This window comes from Cricetulus griseus, assembly GCF_003668045.3.
Source record: "Cricetulus griseus strain 17A/GY chromosome 1 unlocalized genomic scaffold, alternate assembly CriGri-PICRH-1.0 chr1_1, whole genome shotgun sequence".
In the NCBI taxonomy this organism is placed as follows: domain Eukaryota; kingdom Metazoa; phylum Chordata; class Mammalia; order Rodentia; family Cricetidae; genus Cricetulus; species Cricetulus griseus.
In genome coordinates this window covers 75397992-75414292 of record NW_023276807.1, presented here as the reverse complement: position 1 = coordinate 75414292, position 16301 = coordinate 75397992, and the positions used below count along the sequence as shown (strand labels likewise).

The 16301-nt window shown below is 46.9% G+C and overlaps 1 protein-coding gene across 1 annotated transcript in view; it reads left to right on the top strand.

Moving 5' to 3' along the window:
* LOC100771006 (myosin-11) overlaps nt 1-16301 on the top strand; it is an 80250-nt gene that overhangs the window by 40639 nt on the left and 23310 nt on the right. Inside the window, exons 9-18 of the mRNA XM_035453412.1 lie at nt 2893-2988; nt 4922-5040; nt 5760-5912; nt 7538-7711; nt 9487-9660; nt 10682-10796; nt 12836-13029; nt 15533-15654; nt 15757-15826; nt 15987-16147. Coding sequence (XP_035309303.1) covers nt 2893-2988; nt 4922-5040; nt 5760-5912; nt 7538-7711; nt 9487-9660; nt 10682-10796; nt 12836-13029; nt 15533-15654; nt 15757-15826; nt 15987-16147 — 1378 coding nt within the window. The remainder of the gene's footprint in view (nt 1-2892; nt 2989-4921; nt 5041-5759; nt 5913-7537; nt 7712-9486; nt 9661-10681; nt 10797-12835; nt 13030-15532; nt 15655-15756; nt 15827-15986; nt 16148-16301) is intronic.

Below are 16301 nucleotides of genomic sequence, written 5' to 3'. Positions count from 1 at the left end.
GACCTCTGTTATAAATGCTCACAGGAGAGTAAGAGAAGTTTGTAGGGAACAAAGCAGGACTTTTAACTTTCTGAGACAAGATCTCAAATAGCCCAGGCTAGCCCAGAATTCACTGTGTTGCTGAAGGTGACCTCGAATACCTGATCTTCCTGCCTCTTCCCTCCTGAGTGCTGGGATGTCAGGCATGTGCTGCACATGGTGCTGAGCATCAAGCCCACGGCTTCCTGCAAGCTAAGCAAGCTCTCTACCAACGGCTATGCCCCCTGAAGTCTTGGGGATGGAGTCTAGGTCTTGTATGTGTCAGACAAACATGATGTCAAGGTTTTTAGGTCCATTATTTAATGTCATAGACACCCCATGAGGCAGCTGTGATTAGCTTGTTTGTAGATGGGGAAACTGAGGCAGAGAAGCAAGAGGGTCTGCCCAAGAATGCATAATGAATTGCTGCTGCGGTTCACTCTCAGAACCCCACTTTTGCCTATGGGAATAGAAGTTTGGACCCTTAAACTTCTTGAATAATTCATGTCAGGGACCAGGTGGAAAGCCAGGCTAAATGAACTCTTAATTCTAATGGCATGTTCTAGCAAGGCATAGTGACACACACCTGTAATCTCAGCACTTTGGAGGCTGAGGCAGGAGGGTCATTATGAGTTTGAGGCCATCCTGGGCTACATAGTGAGCTCAAGCAGACAGGGGTATAGACTGAGACCCTGTTTCAGCTATGAAAATGAACAAGCAAACCCAGGCATGGGGGTATACCTTAATCCCAGCACTAAAGAGGCAGAGCCAGGAGGATCTCTGTGAGTTGCAGGCCAGTCAGAACTGCATAGTAAGATCCTGTTTCAAAAAGCAAGAACAACAACAACAAATCAAGCAAGCAACCAACCCAATAAGTAAAATGAAATGTAACAAAATTTAAAACTGTAATAAACTATTTCACAGTGGCTGCATTAGGTGCTGTGCTGTTGAACCCTGTGACAATCAACCACAGGACAGATGCTTTTGTTACTCTTCAGTTGGCAAAATAGAGGCCCCAAGAGACTGATGCGTCATTTGAGGTCACACAGCTGCTGAGAACAGGGCCAGAACGGGAGCCCTACAGCTGCTTCTAGCATCCCTGTGTACATCCTTCCAGGGACTATAGAGAGTCACGATCCTACCTCAGACTTTTGAATTGATGGCACTCCACATCTCATCTCTATTAATGTGGCCTGAATATTTTAATGTGCCGGAGAGAACTTGACAGCCATATTTGTTGTGAGCTTTATCACAAGCAACAATGTATCAAAGTACCAATTTTATGCCCTGATTATATTGGTTTCAATAAATTAGAGTGACTATCTAGCAAGAAAGTGTATGTTTTTAAAGTATTTTTAGCTTAATTTTTTAAAACAGTGCCTTGCACAGTTGTCCATGCTGGCCTGGAGCTCTCACTGTTCCTGCTTCAGTCCCCCCAGTGCTGAGATTATGTGAGTGTACCACTGTACCCAGTGAAAAGCTAAAACAAAAAAGATTTTAACCATTTATCTTCTGGGGTGGACTGTGCCATGGTGCATGTATAGAGGTTAGAGGACACGTCAGGTTATCAGGCTTGATCTTCTGAGTCACCTGTCTAGTCCCAAACTTGGTTTTTAAAATTGGCTCCCAATGTGGGTGGATTTCACGTTTAGATTTTGGTTCCTATCATACTAAGAAACATCAGTTCTGATAACTGTGGTCACCTTTGCCCTGGTGAAAAGATGATTGGTAGATTATCTATTGCCACCATAAGTGGAGTTATAGTTATAGTCCCTGGGAGTCCTCCATGCTCATCAGTCTGTCACAATCACTGTGACCAATGATTCTCAAGGAAGGGTGACTTGACTCTTTCTTTACCCCAGGGAACACTTAGCAAGGTCTGGAGACATTTTTTTTAGTTGTCCTAGCTCTAGAAGGGGCCAATGCTGCAATCTTACTGGGGAGTGACAGGGTACTACTAAACATCCCATGGATGTACGGGACTGCCTTCTGCCTGAGGATTTTTGCCCTGAGTTCAGCAAGGCTGAGCTGGGGTTACATGACTCACCTTTACTCTGCAGGCACTTTGGCAATACCTAGGTTAGATTGTTACTTTTGAGAATCAGGAGGGCAGCACATCCTAGTTTGCAAAGTTCTTTTGTGGGTGTTGGTATGAAAAAGAGCATCCTTACCAGTGCCCTCTCTGTAGCAGCTTCGCAGTGGCGGGCAGTGGGTGTGTGGATAGGTTGGCAGTTAGCAACTTGATCTTCCTCCTTCTGACAGGGTCTGGCCCTTCCGGTGTGAGGCCAGCTGCTATGAAGGAGCTAAAGCCCATGGTTTAGCCTGGGGATCAAAGAAAGACAGAATTTCTACACTTTATTCACGGAACATGGTGACTGCACAGTTCAATTAGGACAACTGTTGGCACTGATCAGTGACACACCCTCCGCTCACCCAGTCATTCTTTTTCCCACACATATCCCTCTGTCTAGCCATCCATATCCCATCCGTCGACACTCAGGTGTCCATCTTCTATCCATTTATCCATCCTTAAGTCCACACTCCCTCCACCCATCGCTCCTCCATGTATCTACCATCCTTCCTCCATCCATTCATCCATAATAGTCAGTGAACTACATTTGGTCCACGGCTGGAGCTGGAAAATCCCAGCAGCATAGAGAAACCCCATGCAAAACAAGGTTTTCGGCAACTTCCTAGCAATACTCAGCTCCCACATCCAGGCAATTTGACTCTTGTCAAGATTCAATAACTCAGAACTTGGTCTACAGAGGGATAACACTGGTTGGCTATGGGTGTCCAGTGGTGATTAGATTGTCAACCAACAGAATACTTTGGATTGTTACTATCTGATCCACTCTTCTCTTCCTACTTCAGCCATCTTGAAGGTGGTCTCATCCGTCCTTCAGCTGGGAAACATTGTCTTCAAGAAGGAACGAAACACAGACCAGGCATCCATGCCTGACAATACAGGTACTTGTCACTTGTCCCAGTGATGACAGTTTCAGGGATGGGAGGGCAGCTCCCACTCAGGCCCTGGTGATGTAGATGTCCCCTTATCTATGGCTGCACATGGCAGTCAGCTGTGGTCTAAAAGAGACAACGCAGTGAGGGGGTTTGAGGAAGGCCACCTTCCTGTGACTTTTATTATAATACACTGTAATAATTAGGTCATTTGCTACTACTGTCATTGTTACTTTATGGTTAGTAGGATCCTCCAAGTGCTGGGATGGCAGGTGTGTGCCACCATGCTGGCTGCCTGACTTACTATTAATCACTGTTATTAGCTCACTATGGTGCCTCCTGTGTAAGTTAAAATCTAGAAGTGTGTCTGCATAGGAAGGCCCTAGCGTGCATAGGGGTAGCACCATCTGCCATCCCAGCCATTCACTCAGGTGTTGGACATGTGCTGCATGGCTATGGGGGCTTTCTGCTGTCACTGCCTCTTCCTTCAAGTGTTTCATGGCTGCATATCCCACAGCACAAAGTCAGAAGTTCAGTGTTTCAGGCCAGACAGACCCTCATTGGTCATCTCTATGGTTTATTGCCTCCTATGGTTTATTGCCTAAGCAGTTACACTCTGCCAGGCCTTGGGACACAGCAGAAAAGGCCAGCTCAGCCCTTCTTATGGTGCACAATCTTTTTGAGGAGACAGACCCCAAGTTCCCTGCAAATGAGGAGTGCCAGATAAAACAGGTGGCACAGTTGAACCCAGATTTCAGATAAGCCATCACAGGATGTCCCTTAGGGTAGGAGAGATGGCTCAAGGTTCAGAGCACTCACTGTTCTTCCAGAAGATCCAAGTATGATTCTCAGCACCCAGGTCAACTGTCTCACAACTGTCTGTAACTTCAGCTCTAGGGTTTCCATCCCTCTTTTCAGCCACCACACACTCGTGTATGGACTCACATACATATACACAAATAAAAGCAAAACCTTTGAAATGAGGTTCTACTACAAAGTGTTATTTATCTGAAATTCATAGTTATCTGAGAACCAGGGTTCCCCTATTTGGTTTCCCCCACTGATTCTGGCAATCTTTCTTGAAAATACTCCACATTTTGTGCTTTTGAGAAAGTCCCCTGGCCCCCACCACTCTTGATGGCAGCTGAACATAAAGTTTCCAGTTTTGGAACCACCAAAGACTATATATTGTATTGCTTTACAGGCGCACAGAGGCTACCCCATTGGCCATATATTGTGGTATACTCTCCCCAAATGTGGTCCATGAACAGGATCCAGTTACCCAGGAGAGTCCACAGAAAGAGACATGAATAGAGAGCTCGTGTAGCAATGGAGAAATCCTAAAGTTTATGACTATCTGCTGGACATGTGTGCACAGGCACAGGCACAGGCACAGGCACAGGCACAGGCACAGGCACACGCACAGGCACAGGCACAGGCACACGCACACGCACACGCACACGCACACGCACACGCACACGCACACACACACACCATGGGATAGACAAGTTTTTGTGTGTAGGAAGCAGCTGAGGGTATGGTTCTATGCGGTCTTGGAAATAAGTTTTTAAATGCAAAGATATACACAGTAGTATATAACAAGTCACATACTTATGACCAGAATAGACTTTATAGATACATTATAGTTTCCTTTTTTCTTTCTTTTATAGGCATTTTTGTTTGCCTTTTATTTTTTGAGTCAGGGTCTCACACAGCATACACAGGGCTCAAACTCACTATTGGGGCAGAGATGAGCTTGCGCTTCTGATGCTCCTGCCACTGTCTCCCAAGTGCTGGGATGACAGGTGTGCACTGCCAGATAGGTGGTGACTTACATTTCTCTTCCTTTAAAGGGAAATAAACAGTGTAGATGACAGTGGCATCCCCAGTGGCACCTATTCTCTTTGGTGGCATGGTTAAAATGCTTCTTTTTCTCACACAGCTGCTCAGAAAGTTTGCCACCTTGTGGGGATTAATGTGACAGATTTCACCAGAGCCATCCTGACCCCACGTATCAAAGTCGGACGGGATGTGGTACAGAAAGCTCAGACCAAAGAACAGGTAATGATGCTGTGGCTGTTTATGCTGCACACCTTCCATCCATTTACACATCCAATCACCTGTCATTCCACATACATGCCACCTACCTACTCATCCACCCGCCATTCATCCGTCTATCTACCCACATGCTCATCTCTCCACCCACCTGGCTATCTCCCCACTCACCCGTCACCCACCCACTCACTCACCATCTACCTGTTCATCCAAGCATTCATCTGACTAACAACTATCCAACAACCATCCTTTCAGCACCAACCACTCATCATCCACCCGCCCATCCACACGTTGACCCAACCATCTATCCTTCCACTCACCAGCTCACCTACCCATTCATCCATTTACCCATTAACCACCCTTCTACCAATCCCCTCATCCACCAGCGATCCATCTACCATTCCTCTACCTGTCCATCTGTGCCTCTATTCATCTATTTCATCTATCCAATGCTAAAATGTTTTCAGTACTATGCCAACTCTTGAGGACACTGTCGACTGAAAGCAGACTCCCTCACACATCACTGACCTTAGAGACCTGACCTGTGGAAATGTCTATGTATATTTTCAAGCAAGGCTGACAGGCTCTAATTGACCCTGGGTGGGAACAGGCCCCACAGGCTTCTCATGGGTGGTATATTTCATTACCTAACCAGCTATTAAGTCTTACCACTCTTTCTTCCATTTTCCTCCTGATAATACCATGTTTTCTTCACTGTCCTGCAGGCTGACTTTGCCATTGAAGCCTTGGCAAAGGCCACCTATGAGCGCCTTTTCCGGTGGATTCTCAGCCGTGTGAACAAAGCCTTGGACAAGACCCATCGTCAGGGAGCTTCATTCCTGGGGATTCTGGATATTGCCGGGTTTGAGATCTTTGAGGTAAATCCATGGTTTTGGTCTTCTAGGATGGGCTTTGAGACATTATTATTTTGTAGAAAGGCACTATATACAGATAGGCACTATGGGTAGGAAGCTATCTGGTTAAGGTTATACTTGAGTGTGTGTAAGAGACATAAATCCACTATTTATGTATTGGCTTGTATAAATTGGATATCCAGCAAAACTGGAAGCAGTAGGCAATACCTACCTGCTCTGCTTTCTATTACATTGGCTCCATCTCCAACAGCTCTCCCTTCATGGTGCCAAAATAGTGCCAGAGCTCCATATTGCCACTTAACAATCTTAGAAAAGAGTGTCTCCCATACCCTTTCTGCTCCCATGGGAGGCTAAGGCCTTCCATAGGGGGTCTTCAGAGTCTGTCATATACTTTGGGATAGGGCCTAGGCTCTTCCCTGTATGTCTAGGATGAGGGAGTATCCCTCTATGTGGAATGGGCTCCCAAAGTCCATTCATGTGCTAGGGATAAGTACTGATCTACTACAAGAGGCCCCATAGATTTCTGAGGTCTCCTCACTGACACCCACGTTTGTGGGGTCTTTATCAGTCCTATACTGGTTTCCTACCTATTAGTCTGGGGGACCATGAGATCCCCCTTATTCAGGTCAGCTGTTTCTGTGGGTTTTACCAGCTTGGTCTTGACCCCTTTGCTCATCAATCCTCCCTCTCTGCAACTGGATTTCAGTTCAGTGTTGAGCTGTGGGTGTCTGCTTCTGCTTCCATCAGTTACTGGATGAAGGCTCTAGGATGGCATATAATGTAGTCATCAATCTCATTATCAGGGGAAGGCTTTAAAGTAGCCTCTCCACTGTTGCTTAGATTGTTAGTTGGTGCCATCCTTGTAGATCTCTGGACATTTCTCTAGTGCTTGATTTCTCTGTAAACCTATAATGGATCCCTCTAGTATGGTATCTCTTATCTTACTCTTCTCAATTCTTCCCTTGACTCAACCTTCCTGCTCCCTCGTGCCCTCCTCAGGAGGAGGGGAGGGAGAGGGAACTGGGATTGACATGTAAAACAATCTTGTTTCTAATTTAAATAAAAAATGGAGAAAAAAATAAAAAAAGAAAAGAGTGTCTCATGTCTAAGAGCTTCAGCCCAAATCTTAAAGTAGAAGTCTTAGTGGTTCCTGTCCACTTGAGTTGAGCCAATGGGTCACCTCCAAGCCAAGCACAAAACTCAAATCGTTACCATATTTCACATAGTGAACACAGAGTGTCTGGGTTCCATTCCCATGAATCAGAGGGAATTTTCTCAGAGGAATAAAAGCCCTAGAGGCTGACAGATGTATCACAGAGCTCTACTGTGGGGTCACCCTATCTTTGAGCCTCAGTTTCCCTGTCTGTGAAATGACGAGAACATGCATTATATGGTTAGTCCGTCTATATATAGATCATGTAAGGTGAGTGCCCTGTGGTATGGGTGTGGATCACTTTTGCTAGCCATATGGGGCTTTACAAAGTCTTATTTGAGTCTTGAACCTGTCTGGGTGCTGAGGTGGCAGGAAGGACTCTTCAGAGAGCCAGGTCTGGGCCATGGGGCTTCCTGCAAGTGGGACTCCCCATCCTATGATCTCAACGGCCCTCCCTCTCCATGCATGCGCACAGGTAAACTCCTTCGAGCAGCTGTGCATCAACTACACCAATGAGAAGCTGCAGCAGCTCTTCAACCACACCATGTTCATCCTGGAGCAGGAGGAGTACCAGCGCGAGGGCATCGAGTGGAATTTCATCGACTTCGGCCTGGACCTGCAGCCCTGCATCGAGCTGATTGAGCGGCCGGTGAGGGGCTGGCGCTGTGCACGCTGGCCCACTTGCACACAGCTAGTCGGAGCATGCTTTCCATGTGGGTGGTGCCTCTGGGCAAGTCCTGGAAGGCTGTAAATGGGGTTTTGGGGAACTAAGCCATGCTTTCTACGTTTACAATCAAACTTGTTTTGTTTTTATACCACTCCTCCCCTCTTTTTGAGCCAACTCACTTGGAACTCAGTATGTAGACCAGGCTAGCTAGCCTCAAGTCCTAAGAGTCCTCCTGCCTCAGCCCCCTAAGTGTTGAGATTAATCATGCTGGTCCTCAGCAAAACAATTTTAGCAATTCTGGGGTTACACACCAGGACCTTGCCACCACCAGGCAAGTGATCTATTACTTTCAAGTTTAAAGATATTTTTATTAGCATACATAAGTGGTTTTTGTTTGAGACAGGGTCTCATTGTAGCCCCAGCTGGCTTCAAACTCACTGTGTAGTTGAGGATGACTTTGAACCTCTGATCTTCCTGCCTCCAGCTCCCCAGTGCTGAAATTTCAGGTATGCATCACCACTCATGGTTGATATATGATAACGACAGTCCTCCTGTCTCAGCCTTCCTGTGGTAGGATTAGGACAGACACCACCATAATGCAATTTCCTCAGTCTGTCTCTTCTTCTCTCCTTCTCACTCATTCCCAGAGAGTCTGTGCTTTGTCCATTAATGTATCCCAAACTTCTAAAGTCACCACAGGAAAACACTCACTGCATGCTGGGCCTCTTCTTTAAGGGATGGGGCTATAACTATGAACAAGATGGGCATGGACCCTCATCTCCTGGAAGAGCTAGTGGTGAAACCAAATCTACTGGTAAGACACTGTGGAAGACAATCAGGAAATGATTCTATGCGTCAGAGTACTCAACGTGGACATAGCTCCCCCAGGATGAAGGATACACACCAACACCTTAATTTAGACCCTCTCAAACACAGGAAAAGTTTTGCTGAAAGGAATCCTGAGTAAGTTTATAAAGAAACCAAGAAACAGATTCTTCTGAAATTCTTATGTAATCTTAACTGGGTAGGTGGCTCACACCTAACCCCAGCACTCAGGAGGCTGAGGCAGGAGGATTGCTGCAGGAGGATTTGAGTCTAGTGTTGACTGAATAGTGAGTTCTGGCAGCCTGGGATATAGTGTCTCAAACTGTGTCTGAAAGCCCAGGAGACTGTGTCTCAAAACCAAACCAACACAACGAGTGGGAATAAAGCTCAGTGATGGAGGGATTGCCTAGCAGATTCTAGGCCCTGAGTTCCATATCCACTCAAAGCAGGAGAGGGGAATGCAATCTTTGTAATGCATATTACCCAGCATGAGCAGCAGCAAACATTTTATGTCCTCTTAATTCTTGCTCTCAATCGCTCAAGCTGTGTAGCAACTAGATGGTAATGGTTTGATAGGTTTGAGGATAGAGGAAAGAGGGCAAGGATTCACCTTTGATATAAGCAAAATGGAGTAGCAGTGCCACTCCTGTGTGTGACCTCTCTCTTTCTGGAGAGGGAAATACTTTTTTGAGTTAATTAGTATCCCATTTAGCTTAGCCTAGCCTTGAACTTGTTTGTAGCCAAGGCAATCATTGAACTCCTGATCCTCCTTGCCTCCACTATCCACATTTTGCCAGGATTCCAGTCCTGTGCCACCACACCTGGCTGTGTGTGTGTGGCATCTGGATGGTTGGTCCTTCCTGGTGAGCCTGGTAGTGACTCTACCTGGAGGTGATCCTGCCTGGTGGTGACCCTGCCCTCCTGTGTCTCAGAACAACCCTCCGGGTGTGCTGGCCCTGCTGGATGAAGAATGCTGGTTCCCCAAAGCCACAGACAAGTCTTTTGTGGAGAAGCTGTGCTCAGAGCAGGGCAACCATCCCAAATTTCAGAAGCCCAAGCAGCTAAAGGACAAAACCGAGTTCTCTATCATCCACTATGCTGGGAAGGTACTGGTCTTGAGGGGTGCTCTGCTTCAAGGGTTGGTGGGTGTTCACAGCAAGGGTGCTTTGGCAATGGCTGTGGCCTCCAAAGACTCATTTTCTATATATCCATGTATCAAGACTTCCAAGATAACTGACTAGGGATGTAACTAAGTGGCAAAGCACTTGCCTGCTATGAAGGTTAGTCTCAGATCTTGAATACTCTGGAAGAGTCTCAATTGAGGAATTAGGTAAGGTTGGCCTGTGGGCCTGTTGGGCTGGGGGATAATTGTATTGACCATTAATTAAGGTGCAAAGACCTGCCCTGAATGCAGGTGGTACCACCTCCTGGGTGACAGGAGAAAGCAGAAACAGGCAGCATAGGTACCTTTGCTCCACTGTGTCCTTCTCTATGGATGTGACACTTTGAATCCCTGCCCTGACTGTTCTTGGTGATGGACTCTAGCTTGGAATTCTGAGCCAAATAAACCCTTTCCTTCCCTAGGCTGCTCTTGGTCCTGGTGTCTTACCACTGCCACAGAGAACAGACTAGCGTGCCTACCCTGCTTGACATCCTGGGTTCAATTCCCTGTACTGTGATGAAGCACAGTAAAATAAGCCCTATTTATCAGACAGTGGGGAAGAAGCCCCTGTGCTGAATTTAATAATGAGGATTCCTGTCAAGCTGCCCTGCGATGGGGGAAGCATGGGGTGTCTAGGACAGCTTTTGTCACTGTTACCTTCCTCATTCAATTCCGGGGCTTAGTGTGAGGCTATGGCAAAAAGTGGCCCCTATGAGGCTGTATGGAAGAGCAAGAGGCTTTTCAGGCTCTGGCTTACCACTGGTGAATGCCCTACTATGTGCAGGGTCCCTGAAGATTCTGACCTATTGATCTCTTCTTTGATGTCAGTAGAGATCTATTATATCAGTGGAAGCAAAAATGGCATTTCCCATCTGATGTCTAGAGATGTGAGAAATATGGGAGGAATTGGGCTTTGAGGTGAGGTTTCTGGGGAAGTGAGCCTGATGTCATGTGGCTTTTGGCAGGTGGACTATAATGCAAGTGCCTGGCTTACCAAGAACATGGACCCACTAAATGACAATGTGACCTCACTCCTCAATGCCTCATCCGACAAGTTTGTGGCTGACCTGTGGAAGGATGGTAAGGCTTTCCCTTCCTGTCCTGGAGGCAGCTAAGAGCTAGAAGGTTGAACACCTGAGACCTACTGCCCTGGTTTCTACATCTGCCCCAGCCTGGGAGGCCCCACATGGGGACTGGGAGAGGATCAAGCTGTCACATGCTATCACACTGAAACACTTTTGTCCACACAACACACAATTCTCCCTTTATAGGAAATAAGAGTTTATTCTAAGCCAAGTGTGAGTGACTGTGGCTGGAAAACACCAGCTCAGGATACTCCAAACGACATGTCTTATTGTGGACATGGTTTTATGATGTTTTAATGTTCCATAACAAAAGGAAGTCATAAATCAAGGTAATCTTTTAAGGGCTCTGGTGGGGACCTGAAGACATTTTAGCTTTAGGGTCAGTGGAAATTGGCAGTCTGTTAAGACAGCCTCAAACTGTCTGTGATAATCAGATTAATATTAAGTCGGGCATGGATATAGATGATAAATGGCCATTTAAGGACTAAAGATAGCCCAAGATGATTTGGTTCTGGGTCTGCAACTTTTCAACTCCCCGGAATTACCAATCTGTCAGCCTTGTAGAATCTTTAACTTATATATCTGTCTCTTTTCCCTGGAAAATTCAGTTCATAGCTTCTTCTTAAGTGAGGGACATTGAGCTCCTCTATCCCATTCCTAGATTTACCAAGAAGGTCCCGTATCAGGGCCCAGGAAGTGGGTTAACTTAGGCATGATGAATCAGTCCCCATGATGAAGTCAGAAGGACTTCATGTCTTGTCTCTGCAACATACGAGTTGTGACTTTAGACGTGTTGCCTAACAGTTAAGCTTGGATGTCCTCATTGGTAAACTGGGTCAGCACCTCATCTTGCTTGCCACAGGAGTTACATGAGGTTAATTCTCACCAGTGGTGTGCAGCCTTGCACCAGGGTCCCCCTACTAAAGCCCAGGCTGGGGCTGGAGCTTGGACACATAGGAAACTCTGGCTTTATCCAGTGCTGCACCAACTGGCCATGATGGCAGCACCTGCTGAGCCTATGGGCACTTCTCATTCCATTCTGAAGAAGAAACAGGAAGGCCGTGGCTGTGTGGCAGAGCACCTGCCCAAAGTGAAAGTTCCTCTGTGGTAGTAATATTATCCACTGCTTGTTCTGTTGAGCGCTTACCAGTCTGCTCAGTTCCTCCTCAGAGCAATTGCTGTATCTTCGATCAAGAACGTTCATCCATTGGACACCTGTGTATTTGTGGAAAGGTGGACACCTGGGTGACCACTCCTTTGTTTCTGTATCTGCTCAAAGATCAGTTTCTCAGACAGATACTCCACATCACCCTGCCTCAGGAAGATCACCCCTTTTCTCCCTCTTGTTTGCCCCATCCTGTTCTCCTCTCCCCTTTCTCTCCTCTTCTCACTCCTACCCTCTCCTTCACTATCTATTCTTGATTTTTCTAAGTAAACCTCACCACCCGATATAGTATAATTCATTGTCCACCTCCTTCTGTTAGCGATGGTTACCTATGAACTGAGGTGGGCAGGGCCTTTGGTGTGTGCTTAGGGCCCATACATGGTCAGTTCTCAGCAAATCCCCAAGGATAGAGGAAGTACTGAAGGCTACTGTGCAGCTGCAGGCTTTTCTATGCCTTGTGGCCACATTCCATCCTTGGGAGTTAGGTGCTGCTATTGCTGCCATAGTTGAGAAAGGGAAGCTGAAACACAATACAGTGCCAGGGCCAGGCTACTCAGTGAGTTAGTACCAAGAATGAAACTGTCTCCTTTGGTCTCTGTGACCAAACAGAGAACATTGGTTTATTCTGCTGCTTGGGTGCTCTCAAGGATGCCCAAATTGACACTACTTAGAGGCCCTTACCCTACCATCAGAGAGAAAGATGTGGATGGTATGCCCCTAGTTGGGGTCTGGAGTCTCCCATAGAGTATCACCTGCACAAAACATGTCCCTTGACCACCATCATCACATTTTGGTCTTCTGGCTAGTGGCAGAGGTACAGGACCCCTGTAGGGGTCAGAGGCTAATGTCACCCTCCATGTACCTCACAGTGGACCGCATTGTGGGGCTGGACCAGATGGCCAAGATGACTGAGAGCTCACTGCCCAGCGCCTCTAAGACCAAGAAGGGCATGTTCCGCACCGTGGGCCAGCTCTACAAGGAACAGCTGGGGAAGCTGATGACTACATTGCGTAATACCACGCCTAACTTTGTGCGCTGCATCATCCCCAACCATGAAAAGAGGGTGAGGTATCCCCCAGCATGGAGCTCCTGCCCATAGGGTAGTGTTGGAGGACTATAGAGAGGAACCTGAGAGGCAACGAGGCAAACAAGGTGGAGGGGCAGAAAGAGAGGTCTGACCTTGTTTCCTGCCCTAAGCATCCTCAAGAAAGGCCTGTATCTACACATGTGGAGAGTTGTCTGGATCTGGGGCCTACTACCCATGCCTAAAAGCAATGGAGATCAAGGAAGGAAGGAAAAGGGGAAGGAAGGAAGGAAAAAGAAGTAGGAAGGAAGGAAATAAAGAAGGAAGGGAATCTTTGCAGAGACTGTTCAACTAGGTAGTGTCATGGGCGGTGAGGCCATCACTCCTTCCATTCTTCAAGTAAATGCTTGCCGAGCTGCTGTTTGTGGCTGACACTTAGGATACAGGGTTGGAGAAATCACTGGGGACACATTTGCTTCTCACAAGTGGAAGGTATTGCTACAGCATCTAGTAGAGAGAGGCCAGGGAGGCTGCTCGACATCACATCCTGTGCCCCATCGTTTCTACAACAGAGAATTAGTGAACCCCAAATGTCACTGATGCTGAGGTTGTGGGAGACCACAGGAACCTTGATACACAGGCTAGAACCGAAAACAACAAAAAGCTGGACTAGCTGCCTCTGCGAGAACCTTAAGAAAGGGGAAATGAGCCAGGTGGTGGTGGTGCACGCCTTTATCCCAGCACTCAGGAGGCAGAGGCAGGCGGATCTCTGTGAGTTTGAGACCAGTCTGGTTTATAAAGCGAGTCCCAGGACAGTCCCCAAAGCCACAGAGAAACTCTGTCTCAAAAAATCAAAAAAGAATGGAGAAATGGCCTGGGGAGATGGCTCGATGGTAAAGCTCTTGCTGTCGAGGATAATGACCTGAGTTGCATACCTGGGACCCACATAGTAGAAGGGAAAATCTGACTTCTTCAGGGCACTCTAACCTCAACGTATGCACTGTGGCACATTTGTGCCCACACCTACCCCCCTATACACACAGATACACCATAAAAAATAAGTATCATTTAAAAAGAAATGGTTAGGCATCAGTTTGATAATGCAGAGTGGGGTATGAGTATGTTTGGAGGCATTTTAGGTCAAGGGCTTGGGGTAAGAAAATATATGGAGGTGAGAAATTGAGGGTCTAGATAAGAAAACTATAGCTAGGTCATTTTGTATTGGTTTTGCCTTGTGCACATGTGTGTGTGTGTGTGTGTGTGTTCATGCCTATGGATATAGGGTGTACATAAACAGTGTACTATAGAGGTCAAGAGACAAGCTCTGGTATCAGTCCTTAGGCACCTTCCACTTCTGTGTGGGACAGCTTTCTCACTGGCCTGAAGCTTCGCCACGTAGGACAGTTCAACTGGTCTAGGAGCTTTTCAGAATCCTCATGTCTCTGCCTCCCTTCATAGAGTTCTATACTTACAGGCACATGGCATTATGCTCAGCTTTTTACATGGGTCCTGAACTCAGGGTCTTGCACTTACAAGGCAGGTACTGTATGGAGTGAGCCCTCCTCCAGCCCCCTTGTTTCTGTGTGACGGTGTGAGGTAGGGACAGGACTGGACTAGATTATGGAGCCCTTTGTGATGACACCCTGACTGTAGGAAGCCACTGATGGAGTTTAGGCAGTAGGTCATGATCAAAATGATGCCTTAGACCAAATGAGAAGCTAGAAGGGGCAGGCAGGACTGAGGGGAGAGGACCAAATTGGAAGCTGCTGTGCTTGTCTGGGTAGAAGAGACAGGCCCAGCCACTTAAAGTGCTTGCCACAAATAGGATTTGGAACCCCAGAAACCCACATAAATAGTAGGTGGGTATGGTGGCCCACTTGTAACTTTAATCTCAGAAGACAGAAGCAGGGAATCCCCAGAACAGTTCAGCTAAGAGACTGATGAACTTTGAGTTTGAGTGGATGAATGAGTCAATGAATATGATAGAAGAGTGATTGAGAATGATTTCTGACACAAACTTTGAGCCTCCAAAGGTACACACATACATATGAATACACAGACTTCACATACATACACACACACACACAGGCACATACACACATCTCACATATCACTCACACACACACACACACACATCACACACATATCATTCATATGCACACATGTTCACATGTTTGTACTCTCATACACATGCAAGAAAATGAATACATACACATGTACACCACATCTGCTTTTTTTTTTTTTTAAGAAACTTACTGGGAGAGACTTGGAAGGTTAGAGCTAAGGGGTGGTGTTAGCCAGGAACTGAGGGAAGGGATGATGAGGGGGAAACAGCCCCAGGGGTGCTAGCACCATGAGGCACAATGGGGCTATGGGACAAATGGTGACAAAAAAGTTTAGAAACCCAGAGATGGCAACAGCAGACATTGCCCCTCAGCTAAACCCTGTGAAGACCCCATAGACTGACTGCCAGGTATGTTTTCTAGCCCTGAGGTCTGGGGCTTGCTGCTCCAGTGCTCAGTGGCCTCTTCCACTCCCACAGTCTGGAAAATTGGATGCATTTCTAGTGCTAGAGCAGCTGCGGTGCAATGGTGTATTGGAAGGCATCCGCATCTGCCGTCAGGGCTTCCCCAACAGGATTGTCTTCCAAGAGTTCCGGCAACGGTGAGTGATCCTTCTGGGGTTGGTGTGGCAGTGGAGGCAAGAGCCCTAAAGAAAGCATGAAAGATGGAGATGTGTTGAGTGACTTCTGTCCTGTGTTTTAAGCTATGAGATCCTGGCAGCAAACGCCATCCCCAAAGGCTTCATGGATGGAAAGCAAGCTTGCATTCTCATGGTGAGCTTAATCCTGCACCCTTCCAGACATCAAATTGTGACACCTCCTGGCTTTGGGTCTTATTTGCCCATCTGGGTGGTGGGATGGTCCTTAAACACATGTCACCACTAAACAAATGGTACAGTTGAAAATGGCAACTCTCCTCTTCCCTCCTCCTCAGATCAAAGCCCTTGAACTCGACCCCAACCTATATAGGATTGGGCAGAGCAAAATCTTCTTCCGTACGGGAGTCCTGGCCCACCTGGAAGAGGAACGAGACCTGAAGATTACTGATGTCATCATGGCCTTCCAGGCAATGTGTCGTGGCTACCTGGCCAGAAAGTAAACACAGTTTCCTGTATCCTAAAAGTTCCCCCAAATTCATAGTGGAAACAAAAAGTCCAGAGAAGGGGATTTCCAGCCCTGTATTGGGATTCCCTGATTCCAAGAAGCCATCTATTTTAAGACGTGTTCTTAATCAACAGCTTCCATCTGA